Raw genomic sequence first — 21,946 nt, forward strand, 5'->3', positions numbered from 1 at the left:
TAATAATGTATTATTATTAACATCTGTAATACTGTATTATATATGGTGTATATTATAGGTGGAGGTTTTTAATCACTGGATTTATGAACATTTTAAAGTTGATTACTTAACTGATTTTTTTTTCCTAATCTTCCTTATATTAATTGATTGCATCTGCTTCTAGAAAACTGGTCTCAGATGTCATTTCATTTGAACTGAGTGAAGTCAGTGAAGTTTGTAATGATAAGGAGACATTTCTCTTCTTCACCTTGCAGCGCAGTCAGCTGCCCGTATTCAGAGATGAACTTGAACAAAGAAAGCCTCTTACCCGACCGGCTCAGTGGGGAGATGCCTGCAGCCAGTCCTGTCCCCAGAAACAGAAAAGTGGAAGCAAGTGAAAGATCCATCTCTCCTGTAATCAAGTAATTAAGATTGAAACAATGTCTGTGAATAAGAGCAGGCCTTTATTTCAGTGTTCTGCAGCGTGTAGTTGTGTAATGTCTGTATGGTTTCAGAAGAGCCTGCCTATTTATCTGCATTATCATTTACAGGGCAGAAATGTTTCATCAGTGCTTATTGATAAGGTCACTGAGCTGCCAAAGACTATGCAATTTAACAAGAGTTAGGTTTCATCTTCAATTTAATTACCTAGAGTACTAAGTGGTTAATTGGAATTTAAAATGTATTGTTTGCCAGTTGGTTTCACTTAAGAAAATTATTTCTTTGTGTTTCGCTTGTTTACTGGGATGGCCTTATTGATGTGTCTGCAAATTAATGTTGCTTTTTGAGGAATAGCCACTATAAATTCTGTTGTTATTGTGGGAGTTGAGAATCAAATTACTGGGAGTGAATTTTGCAAGAATGATGCTAAAGTCTCTAGCTGAAGCTTCTAGCAGGAGCACTGGGAAAAAACCAAAGGGATAAGATACCAAGATATCATTTTTCAGATTATAATTTTCTATGAGAAATTTTGGACATCAACTCCTGAGCTTATTTTGACCTGTGGGGATACACAGGGAGTTGAAGAAGGAAAGGAAAAGGAGAGAGGCTTTCCATTCTTTTCAAGGGCTACATTAATATAAATGTGAAAATGTAAATTTTCATAGTGAACATTTCTGATTCCCACTGTAATAATGTATCTTCAATAGATGATATTTTAAATTACATTCCCAGAGACAGTTTCAGGTTCATACTTTAACAACCAAAATACTCAGCTGTTGAAGCATGCTGCCTGGTTTGACTGTTTTTCTAAATGTAGGGTTGTAGAAATCTGAAGTGACTTAATTACCCTCTGACAGGCAGCCCAGATACCATCCCAGTGAAGCCAGTAACAGTTTGAGCAGTATTTTCTGTGGCAGGGACTGTGTCAAGTGCTACTTTTTTTCATTGTCCGAATTAAGAGACTGGGCAACATTTTTAAAGTGTCCTGTCTGCACAGCAGTATATCATGGAAGGGATAGGAAGGGTAGGAGGAAAATGGCACTTCAGAGGTTTTTTTGTGTTACAAGTATTTGAAGTAGGTAGCTTATTATCACAAATCACATTATTCAAGTTCTGTTCCTGTTGAATTGCCTAAATGTTTTGCGTTTGGTTTTGTGGGGAAACTGTGTATTCAGAAAATCCCAAGTATACAATTACGTTAGTGACAAGTAAAGAATTTCTCTGTATTCCTTAAACAAAACCCTTGTAGATCTTCAATTACACTGACTCTTTATTCATAGAGAAAATAAGTTGAACAACTCAACCTCTTCCAGTTTTAAACATTTTGTTAATTTGTTTTAAACAGTGAAAGAAAATGCCCCAGCCCTGGTCATGTAGGTATGAAATCTTCAGCTCACAATCAAACATCTGGGAAAACTCTACCAGAAACAGTGAAGCAGGAAGATGCAGAAAGTAAATCTCCTTGCAAGAAACCCCTGTTATGTGATGTGAAAGAAAAGAAGGCACCTGGGTAACTATCAATTCCTTCCAAAGTATGGGTTGTTTGGAGTCAGTTTAAAATGCTGCTTACTAGGTAATGCAGTACAGCAGTTTGTTTGTGGAACTGTTGGAAGCAGTGGGGAAGGAGATGGAAGTTCTTCAACTGTCTTTATATTAGAAACAGGGAAGGAGTGTCACAGTGTATTTAAAAATAAGACACGCTTATCAGAGAGGAGAGGAAAAATACTACAAGACAGAGAAGTTATTGGAAGTTGAGCTCCTTCTTCCCTACCTGTATATATAAATAAGTTATTGTCTATGTACAAACATGTACGTCCATTCAAAGATTTATAAGATAGTTCCTTAACACTTAGGATTTGAAATATCTTTTTGACAAAAAATGACAGTTTCCTAGCTTGGAGTAGAAAGAGAATGCTAGGATTCAGTGTTTTCACAGAGATATGTGAGGCAATAGGGTTCCCAACATTTTTAATTACCATAACAGTGCATTATTTTATTGGCTTATTTGAAACAGAAATAGAAGACACCCTGGAATAAGAAGTGTAGTTTCTTGAATACTTATGTCAGCTACTTTGTCATGCATTCATAGTATATGATCTGTTACTGTTCACAGCAATAGTGTCTTGAGAGACTTTGGAGAGTTGGTATTATACAGTAAATACCTCACAGTAAAGCTGATAATTGAAACAACTGTTTTATTGAGTCAATTAAATCCTCTGAAATGCCTCTGCAGGTTTTTTTTAAAAAATTATTTTCCAAATAGGGTTAACCTTATCTGGCTGGTTTTCTTTTTTTGTTTTTTCTTTTCTAAACTGTTATTAATTGTTTCCTTTATTCCAAATACCTATGCTTAACGGGTAGCTTTTTTGCATCTTAGAAAATTGGTCAGCTTTTCTTCAGAACATTCTTTCACATTATTCTATCAGGTCATATTGTTTAGGGTGTACTGAAAAATATTTAGGAGGGGCATCAAGCAGTGTTTATATTATTTCCATACCACAAATAAGTAGTATTAACTAGTCATACTCAAGTGAATTTAAACAGTAAAAAAAGACAGAAGATAGTTTCATATGTGGTTTTGAAATAACCCATGTTAAATAATAGTTGTCATTCATCACTTTAACCATAGTCGTAGTAAATTCATTTTTTTTTTAGAAATGAAATTTGACTTTACAGACTTTTAAAATAAATTGAAAAATCTTTGCCTTTCATTTTTTAAAAGGTGTTATCTTTATGAAGACTTTAAATATCCATGTTCTTTATGTTCACTGTATTGAATAATTTTCATTTAGAGAATAACAGCCTCATGACAACTTTGAACCACCCAGACCCTTTGCAGTTCGTATTTGAACTATTTGAGTATCTGATGATCTGATTACATCATCTAGCTTTCCCACATTCTTTGTGTCCAGCATAGACAGAGAGAACTTCTAGCTGAAGAAACTTCTGTGAGAAAGGCATGAAAAATACTGTTCACAATAGGTCTATATGAACTGTTATAAAATATTGAGCATCTGGTTATTGCAATACCCAGTGGATCTTTTTAGATGTGTATTCAAAGTACACATGCATAATTGAAGATGTAGATACATCCACTTGTGTGCTTTCTAGCTGCTGAGCTCATAGTGAGGTTTTAATGATGTTTGACTTCAATACAGTTGTGTATACCTCCATATTGCAGGTGATCTTTTTTTTCATAGAAGTTCTAGGTCTCTAGTTCCACTTAGTCTTTTTTTTTTTTTTCACTAGTAAGAGGTATCTGTGTATACAAACAATTACAATTCAATTTATCTTCCAACACCCTCCACAAAATTTTGATTCATGATACTATCTTGCATTTAAGCGGTGAGAGAAAATTTCTGGATGTATGTTGTTTTGAAAATTGTCCTTATGAAAATGGGAAGATACATGTTTTCTCACAAGTTTTGGTGATCTCTATTCCTTATGTTGAATTACAGTAATCATTTACTTCACTTTGGAATTAATTGCATGACTTTGTAACATCTTACTTTACAAGTTTTCTGTGTTTGTGGAAGTTAGGAAAATAGTTTTTAAGTAAATAAATGCAGGTGATATTTCTGAGGAAGGTACTGTGGAGATTCATTTGGCACAAGGAAGCATGCCTGCTCTATGCATTCCACTGGCATTGCTTGTCATGCCACTATTATTTGTGACCTACCGTGTTACAAAGGCTGGATTTTCCAATTTGTTGTGTTTATTATGCACCATTAATAGTGTGTTAAATATATTTTTGTTGATGTCAGTGAACTTGAATCTCCTAGCTGGTTTATTCCCAAATGCTTACTTGTATTTAATAGTATAAATAGTATTTCACATATAAATTGTGTTTAATATTATAAATGTAAATGGTGGAATGAAACAAGTCTGTTTCTTCTGTGTTTGTGTGTTTTGAGGTTAGCTTATCTTGACGTCAGATCTAGTTTTAGCTTTTATCTGTTTGGCACATTTGTAAAAGGGTTCTTGCTGACTGCTTCTTTGGTAGATAGTAAAGATAGATCATGTAGTGGGCTTTTTTGTAGACTTCAAGATTATTCTGTCTGGTGCCTGTTTTTAGAAAATATTCATTATGTACTTAGTATCTCTGTATAAGCTCTGTATTTGTGATGGTTTAGTAAGAATTGGACAAAGTGTTTTCAAGCTCTTAAAAGCAGAAGGAAATAAATATACACATAATGTCAACAAGTTCATATAAACTTCAATTCTCAAAGAAGCCAGGGTGGAAATACCTTTTGAAGGCAGAGTTTGAAAAGGAGCTTCCAGGGGCTGATGTTAAGATGCAAAAGTTAAGATGCAAAAGTTAAAAATATTAAAAGGCTGATGCAAATACACCCACTCCTTGCGGACACACTTTGAGAAGTTCTCTCACTTCCACTTTTCTTGCCTCGCTTTTCTCAATAGAGGGAAGGCGTTTCCTCTTTGCAAATGCTTGGGCTGGCAAAGCTGAGGGAGCAGCCACAGGCAGCAAGCAAAGAGCATCTCTTTAACTGAATGAGAAGTAATGCAAAAACAGTAACAAAAGAATACAGATATTTTCAGTGGGATGATTAACAGCTGGACAAGTGTGTCAGTATAGTATAGAAGTTGGAGTCGGTTGGACATTAAGGTTGGGCAGAGAAAAAGATGATGTTGTTTCAGAAAGCTCCTGAAAGTGGCCTGGATCATCAGTAAAACATTGTAGGAGATGCAGCTATATATGTGGTCTTCACTCCTGTCTTCTGCCACAGACCTATCCACTGCCTTCATCTGTATATGTTCCGGTTTGTTATGAAATCAAGTGTGTTGATGTGATTTACATAATCTTAGTTTTCTCTTGAACTTTCATTGCAAGATTCATGTCAGTAGTCATGCCATCGGTGTAGGTCAGAAATTACATCTTTTCTTTTTTTATTTTATGATGACACAACATCCTTTGTATGGGAATCATGGTGTGTTAATAGTGTTGTTAGCAAGAGATACCATCGTGCTTAGTAATTTTTATGATGTATTAATAAAAAAAAATAACACCTTATTTTCCTCAGCGGAGTACTACAAACAAAGGACTCCATAAAGAACAAAGAGTGTGAAGAGGAGGCAGAAAATAAGCTACTCATTTCAAATGAAATTAAAGGTAAATTGGCAGTACTTCATTTGTTTCGTATTAAAACCAGCAGAACTACGGAAGTGTGGTATTTGTTGAAATTCTTCATGAAACTGCATTGCAACTTACTTTGCACATTCATGACATGTGTCCAAAAATTTCTTGACAGCAACACTTTTAACACTGTTTCTTTATCTTGGAATCATGAAAGGCTTTGCTAAGAACTTAATCTCAGTTGTGAAGATGAGTCCAAATTGAATACTGGTATAAAAAGTTTCATTTCAAGAATATTTTTCCACTGACTTTTAAAAACAGAAGATTAAACCAGTCTGAGTTATAAAGTTATAATGTCCATTTATTGCTTCAAAAGTGTGTTGAAAGAAAGTTAAAGCATTTACACATTACAGGCACAATGCAAAGTTAAGATGATTTGCTCAACCCAACCTCAGTCTGTTATGCAGACTGATACTTTCTAGCAGCCCATACACAGAACAGGTCGTTTGGTTTTCATGAGTGTTACAGAGGGATGGCTAAAATTTCTACTTTCCTGAAAATCTGGAAATAGTCCAGTGGAGAGCCACTAAGAGGATTAGGTGGTTGAAGGACTTGACACAGGAAGGAAAGGTTGAAGGAATTTGGGAAGGGAAGGCTTGGAGGAATCTAGTCACAGTCCTTCAGCAACTAAAAGGTAGTTATAGAGAAGATGGAGATACCCTCTCCTCCAGGATGCACAGTGATGGGGAAAAAAAGGAATGGACTTGATTCAGAGGGAATTCTGTCTGAATATAAGGAAGAAGCTTCTCACCATAAGAACAGTTGAAATAGGCTGCCCAGAAAAAAGGTGGAATCTTTCTTGCTGGCAGTATTTAGGACTTGGCATAATAGGGCCCTGGATAACTTAGTCTAGCACCTTAATCTTAAGAGCAGGTTGCATGATACGGTCTCCAAAGGTCCTTTCCAGTAGGGGCTTTGGTTCAGTGATTCTGTGTGGTTGTATGTACTTCTGTGTCAAAATTCTTGGCCTTTCACTGAGCCAGTTGTTCGCATTGAGGCAGCTGTTCGTTATTCATTTTTATCCTCATTGTTTAGAAAGAATACAGCACAGATCCAGAATGTCAGTCTTACATTTGATGATTATTTTGTGTTTGAGAAACAGTATGGCAGGCTAGTTACTGAACTGAGTCAGTGCATTGTTTCAGTGCAGCTTCTGTTGCAATGGTTTAGTAACTTGTGCAAGCTCAATGAGAAGCTATATTACAATTTCATAGTTTAATTCCTTAAATTTTTAGATCTCTTCCTTCAGCAATTTGTTGTGCAACACTAAATTTGTAAGGCTTTCATCAAAAATGTTCAGACTTGAGTAACTGGTTCTTGAATGGCTACATTACCTACCTTTTAAGTCAGCTCATCCTTGTAAAACCCAGAAAATTCTTTGAGACGAGTAGAGCATTGCATAAGATAAAATTAAGTTTAATTGTTAACCTCTAATCCATTTATTTGATCTTAAAACATCATCTACCAGCGCATTTCAAGTAGATCTAAGACGCACTCTGAGGAGTACGTGAAGAATGAAAGATTCCATCTATTACAAGGGCTGTGCAAAAGGTGTAAGAAAAATCCAGGTTGTTATGGTGTTTTGAAACACAAAGTAGTTCAGAATTCTGGAGAAAATGAAGCATTAAAGGAAGACTCTCTCTAAAGCAGGTGAAACAAATGGAGGTTTTGGTCACCTAGAGTAGTTCATTCCAGCAGAATGGAAACACACTGTTTTGATGTTGACTTTGCATTATAGAACATGGTGCAAAAAAATGAAAATCAAATATTTTGGAGCATTTTAAATTGTCTGCAATTTTTTTTTTTTTTTTTTTTTTAATTCTAAGAAAACTGCCTGATTTTTATAAAGCATTTTAAGTTGGGCAAAATTGACTATCTGAATAAAGTTTCACAACAAGCTTTGCTTGCTAGGATACATTTCTGTGTAGAGTCTTGCATAATCAAGTTTATAAAACTACAATGCTTTCTTTCTTACATTATTAACAAAGTTGTCCTTTATACCTCCTTTTTATATACATAGTTTTGTGTCATTATTTGTGTAAATTTGCCATAATACTTTAGGATAAAAATGGATCGTTGAGTTCTTGCTATCATAGTCATGGAAAGCTCAAGCTAAAATAATTGCAGCTATGCAGACTTCAGTGAACTGTGACTGCTGCTACCTATGCTTGTTGCCCTATTTTTTCTGCATGTCATTTACATTATTATTCTTCAATCTACTTTTGCTGTACTCACTTGACCAGTTCTCTGCTGATACTTTATAAAATGTGTACTGCTATCTTCCCTTTTTTGGAGAAAGATTATTTAGAACTAAGGAACTCCACTGAAATCATGGCTCCTTCATACTAGGCTTTTTTACAGACACAAATCCTATGCTTAAAAAAGTGATACATGTGAGGAGCTACTGTTAATGGTTTATCATTAATGCCAGAAAATGTTGGCCATTTAGCTTCTTTGAAGCATTGGGTTACATTTTGTTGGATGATAGATCACTAAGAAGATAGAGATGAATTGAAATATAGTTCAGGGAGAAGGATAACAAGATGGCATTAAGTATGAAGAAGAATGTAGAGGCAGGTGGGCTGATGCTGAAACAAAATGAACAGAGAAGGACAGTGGTCAGGGTTAAAAGTGTGAACTTAACTGCATCTGGCTTTGCTATCTCACATGGAGCTGGCAAGTGGATTTTTCTTCACTGACATGGTTCAAGTTGCTCTTTGTGGCTCTGTGATTAAAGTAGCTAACCAATAGTGCACCTCAAGTTACTGTTCTCCTAAATGACCAAATCGAGACATAAACTGGAGTACATCATGTATTTTCTCTGGCCCACAAAATCAGATTGGTTCTTTAAGGGAAGCAGGGCTAGCAGAGCAAGGAATATCAGAGCATGAGGGTAGGGAGAACTTTGAGATGTCTGGTATTACAAACACAGATTGTAGTCAAAATACTGTGATTTGCACTGGCTTTCACAAGGATTTACCCACACTAAACCCAAACTTCCTTTTGTCAGGGATGTGTCATACCTGCTGCAGGGAAGGGGACTTTGGTTTTTTTATTTTCCTCCACCTAGTTGGGTAAATAAGCACTTTACATGCTCATTTTGTCCTGTTTATCTTATCTGTGAGGCAGATAAACACAGGCTGAGAAGAAGAGGCATTTTTAACAACAATATCAACAGCATTCTTTTCTGTGTCAGTAAATAGAGCTCTTGAGTGTGAATAGGTGGAGAACAAGTTTAACATTGTGGTGTGTCACATTAGTGAACTTGCTTTCTGCTAACCTCATTCATAACCAGCTGAGCTTTATTTGCTTGAAGTTTGCAAAAAAACACAGGATGGACAAATGCCCAGCACAGAGTTTTCATCTGGGACTGTTAGGATTTGACACAGCTCTAAAATATTGAAAATAGAGATGTGGGATAGAGGTAACCTTAGCTGGCATGGCTGCTACTCACTATGCATGTACCTATATGCTCTTCTGTATACATATGTTTAAATGTGTGAAAATGGAGTGCAGTCTGCTTGGAAGTTTCTTCACACAGTATTGTCATCTGCTATTTATGTTACAGTACCAGTGTATTACATGTTTTGAGAAAACAAAAAAAATAGCTGAGTACTTACATTTTCAACTCTTAAGAGACCTTCTTTCAGAAAAAAAAAATCAAGGCATAAGGATGAGGAGGGGATTCAAGGGAACAATGAAAAAGATACTGTTTGATAAAATAGGCACTACGTTCAGTATACTTGCTGCCTTACAACACTCTCTTCTTTCTTGCTGAGACTTTTAGTATTAGTAAGAAGCTCTATGGAACATTTCGAAGAACAGTGAAGTGTAAACAGGCATTTAGGGAACTCACTTCCAAGAGTAAGAGTATGATGGTAGGAAAAAATTAGAGTCTATTTAAAAATTAAATCAGTGGGCTGACAATACTGACTAAATGGCTTAAGAGTCAACTTCTGCATAATCAACATTGATATAAAATGAGGATAAGTCTTGAAAATAACAAAAATTTAAGCTAAAGGAGCAGAACAATACAAGCAAATGTAATCACATCATATATTGGACCCACTATATATTCTAGACTAGTCTCATTGTGCTGGAAAAAATCTCTAACAGGAATTGTGCCCTAGTTATTGGGCATGAATGTATGAAAACTAGAACAGTAAGGATAACGAGAACTGTGAATAATACCGACTTCCCAAAAATGGAAATAGAATGGAGCTGTAATAGAAGTGAGAGATCCAAACAAAAATAGCATGGGGATTTGTGAGTGATTATATGAGCCCTGTTAGTAAGGAATATTAGGCATAGATTCTGTGTTGGCTGTTTGATTCAGAAATGAGTTCCAGAGGTTTTCCACAATTTTACTTGGCAACTGCGAAGCACTCAGGCCTGAGTTGATAGCAGGCATGTTGCTTTTGCATTTGCAGTGGACCTAGATGAACGTAGATGGCTGACGCAGTTTGACATCATTTGAGGCATGCCTCCTCTTTCCTCCTACACACGTCTGCAATTGCTGCTGCTCTCCAGACAGCAGCAGCAACAGCATGTGGCTGAAGCCACCCTCCCACCAGTACATTACTTGTGAGGACAGTGGGATGGGACCTCATTCCTTCCATTAAGGATGAGATAAAAAGGGAAATGACATTTTAAAAAAACTCCATAGCAGCATGGAGGAGTTAATGTTTTCCAAATAAAGCATTCTGTTAAAGTGGGAGCAGGGAATTTGCAGACATCTGTTTTTCTTCCTCAGAAGAAGTGAAAAACATTTTGTTGCATATGAGGCATAAATGTTGTGTGGGCTGGAACTGTACAACTGATTCACTTGGAATTTTGTAGCAGTGCTGCTTTTGATGAAGTTTATAACAGCTCAACCCTGGAAATACATTAGTTCCTGTACTACTGGGTGTGATTCATTGTATAAAAATATTTAAAATTATTTGACCTGTGTTGTGGTATGCCACCAGTTATGTTGGCATAGAATTGTATTTTGTTGGAAGAGACTTCTCCCATGTAAGAGTAGTAGCATTTATGTAGAGCAAATATAACAACAGTCATAGTCCTCTAACTCTGGTATGAACAAAACTGCACAGCTTATATAGGGAGGCCTATATATGTATTATATATACTGTGACTGATCTAATCACTGAGAGATTTAATTCTTGTCTGTTGCTTCCTGTTGTTGAAGATGCTGAAGAACCCAACACGCAGAGGCTTCTTTCTCAGCCAGTTATTGTGTCTTCCAAGCTTCAAATCCCTGGCCTGCCCTTGCGCTGGGAACAGCAGAGCAAGCTCCTTCCAAGTGTAGCTGGGATCCCAGCCAGTAAAGTTTCTAAGTGGAGTACAGATGAGGTAGGTTTCCTCTGTATCTTTTGTCTTACTGCCACTGCCCTTGAAGACTTAGTTGATTCAGAGCTTTAGATTAGCCCTGTGGATTAACAATAATGCATTAATACTCAGAGGATTAGAGTCAGCCAGACCTAATGTAACAGATCCCCAAAATGCCTACGCAGCTGCCATTCAGCCCTGGAAGCATTAATTCATAAGTGTATAGATAGGTATAGTCATAGATAAATATATGTGTGTGTGTATGTGTATATATATATTTGCTTGAGTTAAAAAGGGAAAGAAAAGTGCTAAATGTATAGCCTAGCAGATCAGGTGCTCAAGGTCTACCCTAGTAACATCTGTCACCCACACAGATGTTCTGGAGGAATGGTTTAGGGGTCAGCATGGACCAAGGAGCTATTCCTGATGCGTAGTTTGGATGTGTCACACCATTTTGGAGGGTGAGAATACAGTGCAGAGAGGGACAGTATGGAGATGGTCAGGCCATGACAGCTGATTCCAAGATGGGAGCCCTGTCACTATTCAATGCTTGGCCAGACAGGACCTAGTCCCAGCTTTACTTTCAGAAGTAACTATGACTATGGCAGTTTTATGCAGCTGGGACAGGTGACTCTCCTCTGATCAGAGAAAAAAGAAGCATGAGCTAGGGAAAAGGATTTGCTAATCTATTTGCTGTAAAGATTAAAGAAGAGGAAGGCAGCTACCATTTTGGTTTGTGAGAAGTGATTCACAAAGAGAAGATTCACGGTTCTGGACCTGCATGGATAGATTAACCTGAGTAATTTTTGAGGAAGTAGCCATATCCAACTCTTTGATGTCCTGTGGACAAGAGTGGCACGTGTGCTTTCAGTTTCCAGATTTTGTGAATAATGTACGTAAACACCCAGCTGCATGACTCCACGCACTTGCAGAAGGTGGGACACCTAATGAGTCTGTAAAAACCACTAAAACCCTTTACCTGAATGATTGTCCATCTTTAAGACGTCTGAGAAAACACCGTTCTTACTGCATCTTTTGTTGCATACTTTGGTGGCAGGTCTCTGAATTTATACGAAGTTTACCAGGATGTGAAGAACATGGCAAGGTGTTTAAAGATGAGGTGGGTGAATCTTACTTCAAAAAGACACAGAATACAAAGCTTTATGGAAAGATTAATTTTATGTCAATTGTTTTTATGTCATCATTAAAAGTACATATAAAGCAGTTATATGTTTCAAGCCAGATGCAAATGTATGGAAGATAAGGTTAGTTTGCAGGTTGTGGAGTGGTGGGAAGTAAAGAGGATAAAGCCATCAGCCAGGTCTCTTGTGCTTCTCTAGCTTTGTTACTGCAGCTGAAATTACTTAGAACTAATTTTAAAAGAGGAGGAGCTTTTGTGTCTTACTTAAGTAAGTTCTCTCTTAATCTGGTTTGAGGAAATACATAAGTATGTCATTTTAGTTATGCAGGACGTTCATAAGTCAAATAAAGTAGAGCAGTGGTTCAATATAACCACCTCTTAAAAGTCTTTGCATTTCATCTAATTACACTTGTCTTTTCATACTCTTCCTTGTGATCTAGCCAGTTTGTGAATGTGATTTGAGTGAGCAGGAAGTGAAGTGACTGGAAGGCTTCTGATGAGGTTCAAAGGAGTGTGTACTCAATTTGTGAGCATGCTAGGCATGCAGTTCTGGTATCTGAGAAGATAGTTGTGCCAAAGTTGTCATTGGGAAGTGGTAGGCCAGTTGGTTACAATAGGCCTTTGTAAGCTAGGTTGGCTTTTCCTTTTTCACTCAGAAGTTTGTTCCTCTTGTTAATGCCCAGTTTCAAGCAGGCTGTTCGATCACATATTGCCAGAGTGAATAGTTCAGGTGCTTATCCCAGCCAGACCACCTGAATGAGCAGAGTCTGATACTGTAATATCCCAAGTCAGCCAGCTTTTCAAGGGAAGGATAATTATGGTACTTAGATTTCAGAAGTCGCCTCCTGAGGAAAATGCGTACAGACGGCCCTGCTAATCTCCTGCGAGAACAGTTTCCAGGCTGTGCTGTAGGTTGTAATGACTATTAGAGCTGTGTAACAAAGCACTGACAGGCTGCACCTCTGGGCATTCTGCACTTGCTTAGATGTTAAGCATTTTACAGTTGCAGCAGGTATGCAGGCCTAGATCATCCCCCATGTCACTTAGGGTGTCTCACCAATGAAATGAAGAGAAATAAAAGCTGGCATATTGCTAATCAACTGAATAGGTGGAAAGTGCCACATAGATGGATGAATCCTAAACACTTTCATTCTCAGAGGTGTAAAATACTTCCTCTCTTTAGCATTCAGGCTCTCAGGCTTTGTCTGCAATTAGTAAATGAAAGCCCTCCTAGTGAGGCCAACTGGCTTGGGATTGGCTGGCATCAGTAAGTAGAAGGTGCAGGTTCAAACTTCTGCTGTGGAAGTGAACCCTCATCCTGCTTATGTTAAGAGGCTGCAAAAATCTGGGCACTCCCACATTTGCACACTTCTGGTTCTGAACCCACCTAGCCTGGTGGACAAAATGAGTAGAAAGCGGTTCTGGTAACTACGTGATGCTGTTCTCACTGCAGTGTTCCTTGACTCACAGTGCTGGGGGTACCTTGCAGGCTTCCCTTGCATCATATCTCATTCAGAAAGCTTATCTTCTAGTCCTACAGAAACTCAGTTACACTGGTTTTTATCTCAGATTAGTATCTTTAAGTCTTAGCAGTGCTCCTGATTTGTTAACAGTCGGCTTTGAGACCTAGCTCTCCTGCTTGTGTTACCCTGAAAACTTACTATAGATACCTAAGTGACCTGAAGTTTACACAAGTCTTGGCCCTATTGAAGCCCTTGGAAGTGAGTGCCTTGTGGCTCTCCCTGTTTGGCTTTAGCACTCCTGCTGACAGAATGATTTCCTTACAGGAGAATATTCACCTGTAACGTTTATTAAAATAGCAGTGCTACAAACCTGGCAGAAGAAATATTCAGGGTTTTAAAAAGTTACGTTTGTGTCAAAGAGGCAGCTTTATGTAGCCTGGCCCCTGTTTACATCTGGGACCAAGTTCATTTTAATTTGCTGTTTAATGGATAGAAAGGGGTGGCCTGAAGGGTGTTTCAGTTCTGAAGCTGGGAGTGAAATCCAAAAGCTTTCTTCTGAAGGCTTGCATAAAAGGATCAGCTGAGATGTTAAAAAGCATTACTCTGCTGCAGTGCAGTTGAGTTCTACTTCATTTACCCATTTTACTTTTCAATAGCTTTTACTTTATACTGTCAGTATGAAAATAAGAACTGGTTAGCTAAAAATTAGCCAGACAGTTGTTTTCAAGCAGCAAGAAGATCATCTTGTCCTTTTGCACTAGCTGATCTGTGTAAAAGGTTGAAATCAAAGCTATCCTGAAAGCATTTGAAAGTGTTTTGTGTTCAGCAATTCCTTTACGCTGTGTGAAACGGCTGGGAATTTTCTTTTCATGTTTTCTGAAACATCTATACTGCTGCACTGTCAGACCTATTAATAGCTTTGTGTCTTTTCTCTTTTAAAGCAAATCGATGGAGAAGCATTTCTGCTAATGACCCAATCAGACATAGTCAAAATAATGAGCATTAAACTGGGACCAGCCCTAAAAATCTTTAATTCCATTCTGATGTTCAAAGCTGCGGAGAAAAATTCACACAACGAACTTTGAAGATAATGGAAACTGAGTAGGAGCCAGCTTTCTCCACTGGAGCTCATGTTTTATTCAAAGCACAAAGACTCGCTACAACTGTTGAGTAAGGACTCTCAGAAAGGAAGAAACATACGTTCGGCACTGGTGGGCTGTTTATATTCTCCTAGAGCCAGTACACATCTGAATCCTTCTGGGAAGTGTTGAAGCTTTTGAGAAGGTAACAACCGAGTCAGCCAGTCTCATTTACCAAACTAATGGCGCTAATTCTCCGTGGATGGTTAGGATCCCTAACTGCCTCTGGACATCAAGGAAACCTTCATTAATTATTTATGCTGTATTATATAAGGGAACGTTAATATTTTCTAAGGATTCTTGAATTCTACTTCATGTACCCATTTTACTTTTCAGAAGCTTTTACTTCATACTGTCAAAATAAAAATGCATTAGCCAAAAATTAGGCTACAGGTAGCCAGATGAGACTGTTATGGCTAATACATATTTGTGCCGTAGTTTAAAAATGAAACACTTAATGTTACATATGTGACACTTTATGCTACAGCATATAACTTTACAGATTATAAAACTGTCTGTTTGCTTGTAACAAAACAAACCTTGTTGGGGTTGAAATTATAATGCTTTTTTGATAACTGAATGTTTTTACTTTTGCACGATTACAGAAATGTTATGTGAGTTTCTCCACCAGCATCTTTAATGTATTTTACCAAAAGATCAGTATAGAGAAGGCTGCAACTGAAAAATAAAGTTTGACTTCATGGAAGACTTTTCATTTATGCTGCACAATAGAGTCCCAGCCTTTTACACGGGAGACTGCAACAGTCCGTGAATACATGAAGGAAAATAATACATATAGTTTGAGGTAAGGATTTTAGCAAAGAGAAGAAAATACATTAATTCATGTTTGCACATACCAGCCTCCAGTAGTTACCACAAGAGTGGAAGAAAAAGCCTGTGCTAAAGCTAGGACTGCTACTCTGGCTTCATATTCAACATAGGTTTGTTTTCCCAGTGGTGGGAGAATTGTTTCACCATTATAAATCACCACTTCCTAGTTGGAAAGTCTGATTTATAAATGAATAAGGGACAGGGAGAAAGACCAAGCGCAGAGGAAAAGGATACTTAAATGCATGTGGTGCACCAGCACACCCTGGATGTCAAATGTGTGCATTTCACTGGGTTGTTAGCCGGCTGTAGCTGCCACCAGCAGGTACTTGGGTGAGGCAACCATGTCTTTTGGAGGATTATAATGATTTGTCAAGGAAAGTTGTTGCCGCTGGTATGTATATATGTGAGTTGTAAACCAGATGCACTTTAAATGGGAGAATGTCTACCCATATACTGAGGACTGTTCCAGAATCTTACTTTTGCAAAAGGGAGAAGAGTTGGATCAAGATTTTTGGCAGCCCTCGTCTTAGTGCCGTGGTGGGCAGTTGCTCAGCCTGTAGAGCTGAGAACAAACAGCATTGCCATTGCACAGAGCTGGGAGAATTTTACATCTTCCCACAGATTTTGCTAGGCTGTTCTTTGGCTGGAGTTCCTTAAGATTTCAAGAGCTTTCTGTGCCCTTTCCAGAACAGGCAGGTGACTGGTACCTGCCATAATAGGTGAAACAGGGTCAGTATGAAGTAAGTTGCATTGCTCTGTTAATTTCCTTCCATGGCATTGCATAAATAATATTTTTACATTTTGTTCAATATTTGTACATTCAAATTGCACTCTTACTGTACTACAATACAAATAAAACCTGAACTGGACCTGTCTCTTACATCTGTGTGTGCCCAGGGTTCTCAGCTGAACCCAGCTGTTCCCCAGGGTGGTGTGGAGTGATTGCTCACTGTAGCTCCATGTGGGCATGAGTTTAAAAGAGTAACTTGGCTACTGCTGTCTGCCCCCTCCCTAAACACATAAGCCTAAGGCTCATGGGCTACTTGTTGTCACCATCAGAATCCCATTTATCAACCTGGATTTTGTCACTGGCAGCAGCTAAAGTTGCTCATGCAGATCAATAAAATGCCAAACTCTTCTGTTTTCTTTCTTTCTGTGCTTCCATGCAGTTTATTTTCCCTCACACTGTCATTCTCCTGTGCCAGCTCTGTTGCCTGCAGTGAGAACCAATGAAGGTGTTTGCTACTCTACAGAGATTGCTTGGGGATGTTAGCAGCTCCTTGAATTTTATATACCTATGTACCAAGTACTGTGGTTTAAGAAGTTGGTTTGAATTAATATGGTTTACAAGATGTAGAATAAGCCTCACTTAAATGATACAGGGCACAGCTTTTTATTCACCCAGCTACCACTGTTGTGAGGACATAACACATAAAACTTACTTTTGTATCCCATGTGATGAGGTAGCAGAGTTTAACCACCTCTGTTACAAAAATGACACCAAACAAATTCACTCAAACTTAAAAGCAGTCTACTGAATCTTTAAAATGGCAGTTGGTTTATATGTTGTGTTGGAGGTAGCCCAGCTATCGTACATGTAAAGATTGTCCCCTGGTTTCCATAGGAGCCACATCCATAAGGATTTAGCCAGAGTTTGGCCAGTAAATGCAGCACTCTCCCCTCATACCGCAGGTCTCCCACTGTGGTATCTGCATTGGCATCACCCCTCACAGGCTTTAACAAAACTTCTGTGGTTGTCCAAGCTGTATTTGAGTGTTTGTTTAAAGAATCATGGTGACCACAAATGCTGCTTTGCCTATACAGACATTTTTAGAACTGGGGATAATTATCTCTTCAGTAGAACAGTGTTTTAATAAAGAGATATTTTAATTTCTAATTAATGTAGTGTTACTGTCTGTAAGTAGGCACTTATCCAAAGCCGTGCACTGCCAGGAAGTAACCCCTGGGATTTTCCAGCATGCAGGAGTGAAGAGGAGGTTGTGGAAGAAGAGAGGAGAAGGCCTCCGCTCTGTATGGGCAGGCAGGAGAGTCACCATGTGAAGAAGGCTGATTTGGTCTGGGGAACAAATCCAGAAAGAAAATGAGGTGTTCTCTCCCTGGCATCAAAGCTCTGGTTAGAAATGCACATGGCAGTATCCCAGATAAGTCATTCTTGCTACTTTGAGAGCTCATCTCAGAATCCCTATTTAGCCAGGTTTAATGTTAAAAAGAACATTTCATGCAGGGAGAAAACAGTGAAAACTCATCATCCTCTAAATTAAAGATCAGGCCCACCTTAAAAAAAAAAAAAACAAAAAAACCAGAAAAATTATTATAGTAGGCTTTCAGTAGCAAAATGATGGTAACAAATCTTTAACATATGCCACTTCAAAACATTACTTGTATTAGCATCTTAAGCAGCAAAGTGCTCAGATAAGCTTACAGTGTGCTTTTTAAGTTCTGGCTGTCCAAATATGTGCATTTGTCAAATGCTCCATATGGAAAAATAATACATGACATGTGCAATAATCTAGAAATTTTTATTATATCTAATGCCTCTAGATTGGTCTAGAATTTCCATTTAAAATAATGAAAATGCTTAGGTTTTAAATTTCTTTTAAAAGTAGCCAATATATTTTTTTTTTAAAAGGCATTATTAAACATAACTGTTATAAATACATACACACTTTCACCAGAATGGCACTGATTCATCTTCACAACAAAGGGATCTATTTTGAGAAAAAGTCAAATGCTCCCAAGACGAGTGCTGTGTACACCATCAGATACTGGGATACTCTGGTGCCTCCAGCTCTCTCTTTACCTGGTTGGGCAAGGATGCTGAGCTCCTCACCTCAAAGACCAGGGACTCGAGGAAGTTCAGTGTCCTGTGGATTCTCTTGGGGCATGGGATACCGAACACATGAAAGGCAGCCACCAGCGCAGCCAGGCCCATGGTGCAGTCATCGAGCTGGGCTAGCTCTTCTCTTTCCACATACAGTGCAAACTCACTCGAATTCACATCAAAGGGATTTTTTACTTCCAGTACTGGTGTCACTGCCTTTACCTGAATTTAAAAAAAGGATATTTCAAATGATGCCGCAGAATTGCTTCGGTGAACAGATCAGGGATTTGAGTAAATGTAATAATGCTGCTTTGAACTTAGCTAGTATTTCTATGACTATTTGCTTTCTATCCACAAGGCAGACTAATGTCATCTTTTTCTAGGAACTAAGCTCAGCCACCGAAAGGTCAGGTCATGTGCCCAGGCAGCTTATCCAAGGAAAGGAGACCAAGGCTGCTGGTGGTCTGTCTCTTACCTCCTCATTCACTGCAGCAAACAGACTGGAATCATCTCCAAAGACATCTGGCAGGAGTAAGCATGCAGCAGTCATTTTCATATCTGTCAAAGGCAAGGATTTATACTAGATAAGAAATCAAAACATTCTAGCACCACAGTATCATCCTGGAAAAGCAGGCTGCAGCCTATGTTAACAGCTCAGCAGTGGAACTGTTGTTCAGTCCATTTTCAAGAGTAGTTTGTACCCCAGTGAAGGTTTAGGCGCCTCAGCTGGCAATGGGCATTAGTATTCAACTCAAATCATTCATGATTGCTATTCAATATTACAATTAGATTTCTCTCACAATAAGTAAATAAGCCTTTGGGTTGCTTCTGGTGGAGTTTGTGAGCTGAATAGTCCTGCTTCCCCCACTGCCCATCCCCAAATTCCTCTCTTCCCAGCAGATCGGGTATCTCTGAGGAGTCCTGTTGCCAGAGGAATCTACTTTGAAGGCTACAGTACAAGGTGGTGCTGCAGGACCTCATGGGACATGGTCCCCACTACCCCTCTGGTTCGGCTATTATAGACTGTAACATCTTTTTGCAGGTCAGGCGCGTAGTGTCGTGTGTTTCACTGAACCTAGCTTGTCAGGCATTTATTATCTAGGTACCAGGTCAAGCTGTTTGTGAGAGAAAAACAGGAAAGTAAAGGCCTTGGGTATGAGTTAAAATCTTTATGGGCATATTGTATAAGAAAAAGATAAATTATTTACAATGTCCATACCTTTCTAAGGCCATTCTAAGGTATGAGTAGAAAGTCCATAAAGGCTTTCTGGATTAGGGTGCTTGTTGACACTTCTTGATCTATGATGAGCTATTGAGTACTTGTGTTATTAAGCTTAAAGAAAGAAATAACCCAAATATTTTAACCTACTCTGCTTGCTTCTTGAAGAAATGGCCTGGTAATAAAATGACAGAAACTGTTCTAGGAAACACACATGTTCTTACTGTGTCACCTCTGATTTGACATCGTGGCATTACACTTGTTTGATAGAAAATGGCAGTCTAAGGAGCACGTCTCGCAGAGCTAAGCTTAGACATAGGCTGCACTTTGGGAAGAGCAACAATTCTGATTGACTGCTTCCCAGGGTTCGTCCCTGCAGAGCCACACTCCCCAGACTTCTCAGAGTCAAAGCGGGGTGGCAGCAGGTGCTCACTCCCTTGCAGGCAGCAAGCTGAACACGTTGAGGTACACGGATCTCTCTGCATGACTGTGGTACCTGCTCACCAGAGGTATCCCTTCTTCCTGCAATGTGTCTCTGCAGAGATGAGGCACTTGAAACACAGTTGTAACTCCTTTTATTTCACTGAAATAAAGACTTTAACCACAGAAAAAGTACCTCTCTTTCTAAAGGAAATTGCCTCTTTTTGATGGGAATATTTATTTTTCTAAACCATAAAATTAGGGGGTTTGTGTGTATTTTTAGAAAACAAGCACTTTTTTACGTATCTAGAAATATGTAACTCTGCTCATCTAGCAATACTTATTTTAAGGCATTTACTAACTTGAGCAAACCTGCAGTCTAATTCAACAGAAAAAAAAAAGTTTCAATAACTATTTTCCTAGCAATTCACTAGCTTTTATTCTTAATGCTTCCACATCATTATATGTTTTCCAAGCGGCTCTTGGCATTTTTAAAATGTTTTTGCAGTAAAACTGGAGCTAGTTTAGTCACATAAGTAAGAACAATTAGCTACAACAAAACTCCGATGTTCAGAGAGTAGAAAATTTGTACTGACATTTCAGAATGTCTTCCTCTGCGTGCCGCTTCAGATTTTCTTGCAGCATAATGTTAATTGGATTATTCCTCACCACATACAAAGATAATATGTTTTCTGAATAAATCTCCAAAATCTCAGTTGTTTTCTTATGAATGTCCATGTGTGTGAGAAGCTGGAACTCCCTAAAAAGCTAAAAGAAAAATAAATACTTGGCATTATTGCAGTCCTCAAAACCAAAACTGAAAACAACATGAGGCACACACTTTGAAGAAGGATAAAACTAGCTCAGTAAAATAAGATTAAAAACTGGGGGGGATGGTTTCATTTCTTTTCAAAGCAGGGAAGAAATATATTGAGTAACACCAAAATACTTCAAATAACCCAGTGGTGGGGCATGTGACACAGGACTAGTGAATCTCTCCAAGTGGGGTTAGCACTGACAACATTCAGTAAAATACATGCCTGCAGATGTATCACTTCTATAACACAGAATTCAATGCCATTATTAAGAACAGTGTTACCTGATAAGGGCATCTTAAGAAAGGAAATAGTCTAAGAATGTCTTTTAATGGTGCCTTATTGCTGATCATCTTTCTCCGTATCTCTATTGTCACATTCATTCTGTTATCCACTTCTTTCCAGTCCTTCTGAGTTTTCATATATTCTTCCTTAAGCCAATTAATATGTACATCCATTGCACTGCCTTCAAGATGAACAAGTTCTTCCTATCAAGAAATAAAGGACAGAATTGTAACAAATCAGCTACCCTTTTTATCTGATGTGGCTTGTGTGAGTTAGGTATAATGAGAGTATAGTCAAGCTCAGCACAAAGTACCTGTAGTGTGCTTTCAGTACCAGCTCTCTGAACTAGCCTTCATATTCTAATAGTTATATTAAGACCTGTTTTTATATAATAATACATCTATCAGCCAAGTCTCCCAAGCTCAAATTACATATTTGAGGATATTCATGAAAATCCTCTGCCTGTATCTGGTTTGCCTAGTTGTGGTTTGTTGGAAATTAGTAGGCAGTTCCAATGATGACTCAGTGTTTAGCAATATTAGCACTGTATTACCAAAAAAAAAAAAAATGGTATTTTCTTACTCATACAGGTTCTAAAAGCAGGACAACTAACTTTCATATTTACACAACTGAATATTTACCCCCAAGGAGACCAGCAGAACTAAGAAAACTCTTAATGGAAAGCATTATTTGAGCAGTTTGCCTGTTAGTGTTTTCCAAAAAATATTTTGTACTTGAAGATAGTTAACAAACTTCCTCAAAACTGCTATTATTGTCCCTGCTGTAATTCCAAACCCAGTAATTACTAAGAGGAGGAGTAACTATCTGAAGCAGTGTATCAGTGGCAGTAGCCTGGGGCTGTTACATTTCCATGAGAAGAGGCATTGAATT

The 21,946-nt window shown here is 38.2% G+C and overlaps 2 protein-coding genes across 2 annotated transcripts in view; one reads left to right on the forward strand and one right to left on the reverse strand.

Annotated features, from left to right (window-relative positions):
• Positions 1–254: 254 nt before the first annotated feature.
• Positions 255–15,177, forward strand: LOC103776794 (lethal(3)malignant brain tumor-like protein 3; the record flags this gene model as incomplete). The annotated part of the gene is made up of 5 exons (XM_008944322.1): positions 255–401; positions 1,766–1,930; positions 10,726–10,924; positions 11,958–12,020; positions 14,446–15,177. Coding segments are annotated over 5 exons (718 nt in total), but the record flags the coding sequence as incomplete, so codon positions are not given.
• A 3,076-nt stretch (positions 15,178–18,253) lies between these two features.
• Positions 18,254–21,946, reverse strand: part of SAMD3 (sterile alpha motif domain containing 3) — a 39,756-nt gene continuing 36,063 nt past the window's right edge. The window contains exons 6-9 of the mRNA XM_008944321.1: positions 21,055–21,258; positions 20,552–20,723; positions 18,792–18,874; positions 18,254–18,538 (exon numbers count right to left, since the gene is read on the reverse strand). Coding sequence (XP_008942569.1) covers positions 18,254–18,538; positions 18,792–18,874; positions 20,552–20,723; positions 21,055–21,258 — 744 coding nt within the window. The remainder of the gene's footprint in view (positions 18,539–18,791; positions 18,875–20,551; positions 20,724–21,054; positions 21,259–21,946) is intronic.

Source organism: Merops nubicus, unplaced genomic scaffold, assembly GCF_000691845.1.
Source record: "Merops nubicus isolate BGI_N331 unplaced genomic scaffold, ASM69184v1 scaffold12847, whole genome shotgun sequence".
Classification (NCBI taxonomy): Eukaryota; Metazoa; Chordata; class Aves; order Coraciiformes; family Meropidae; genus Merops; species Merops nubicus.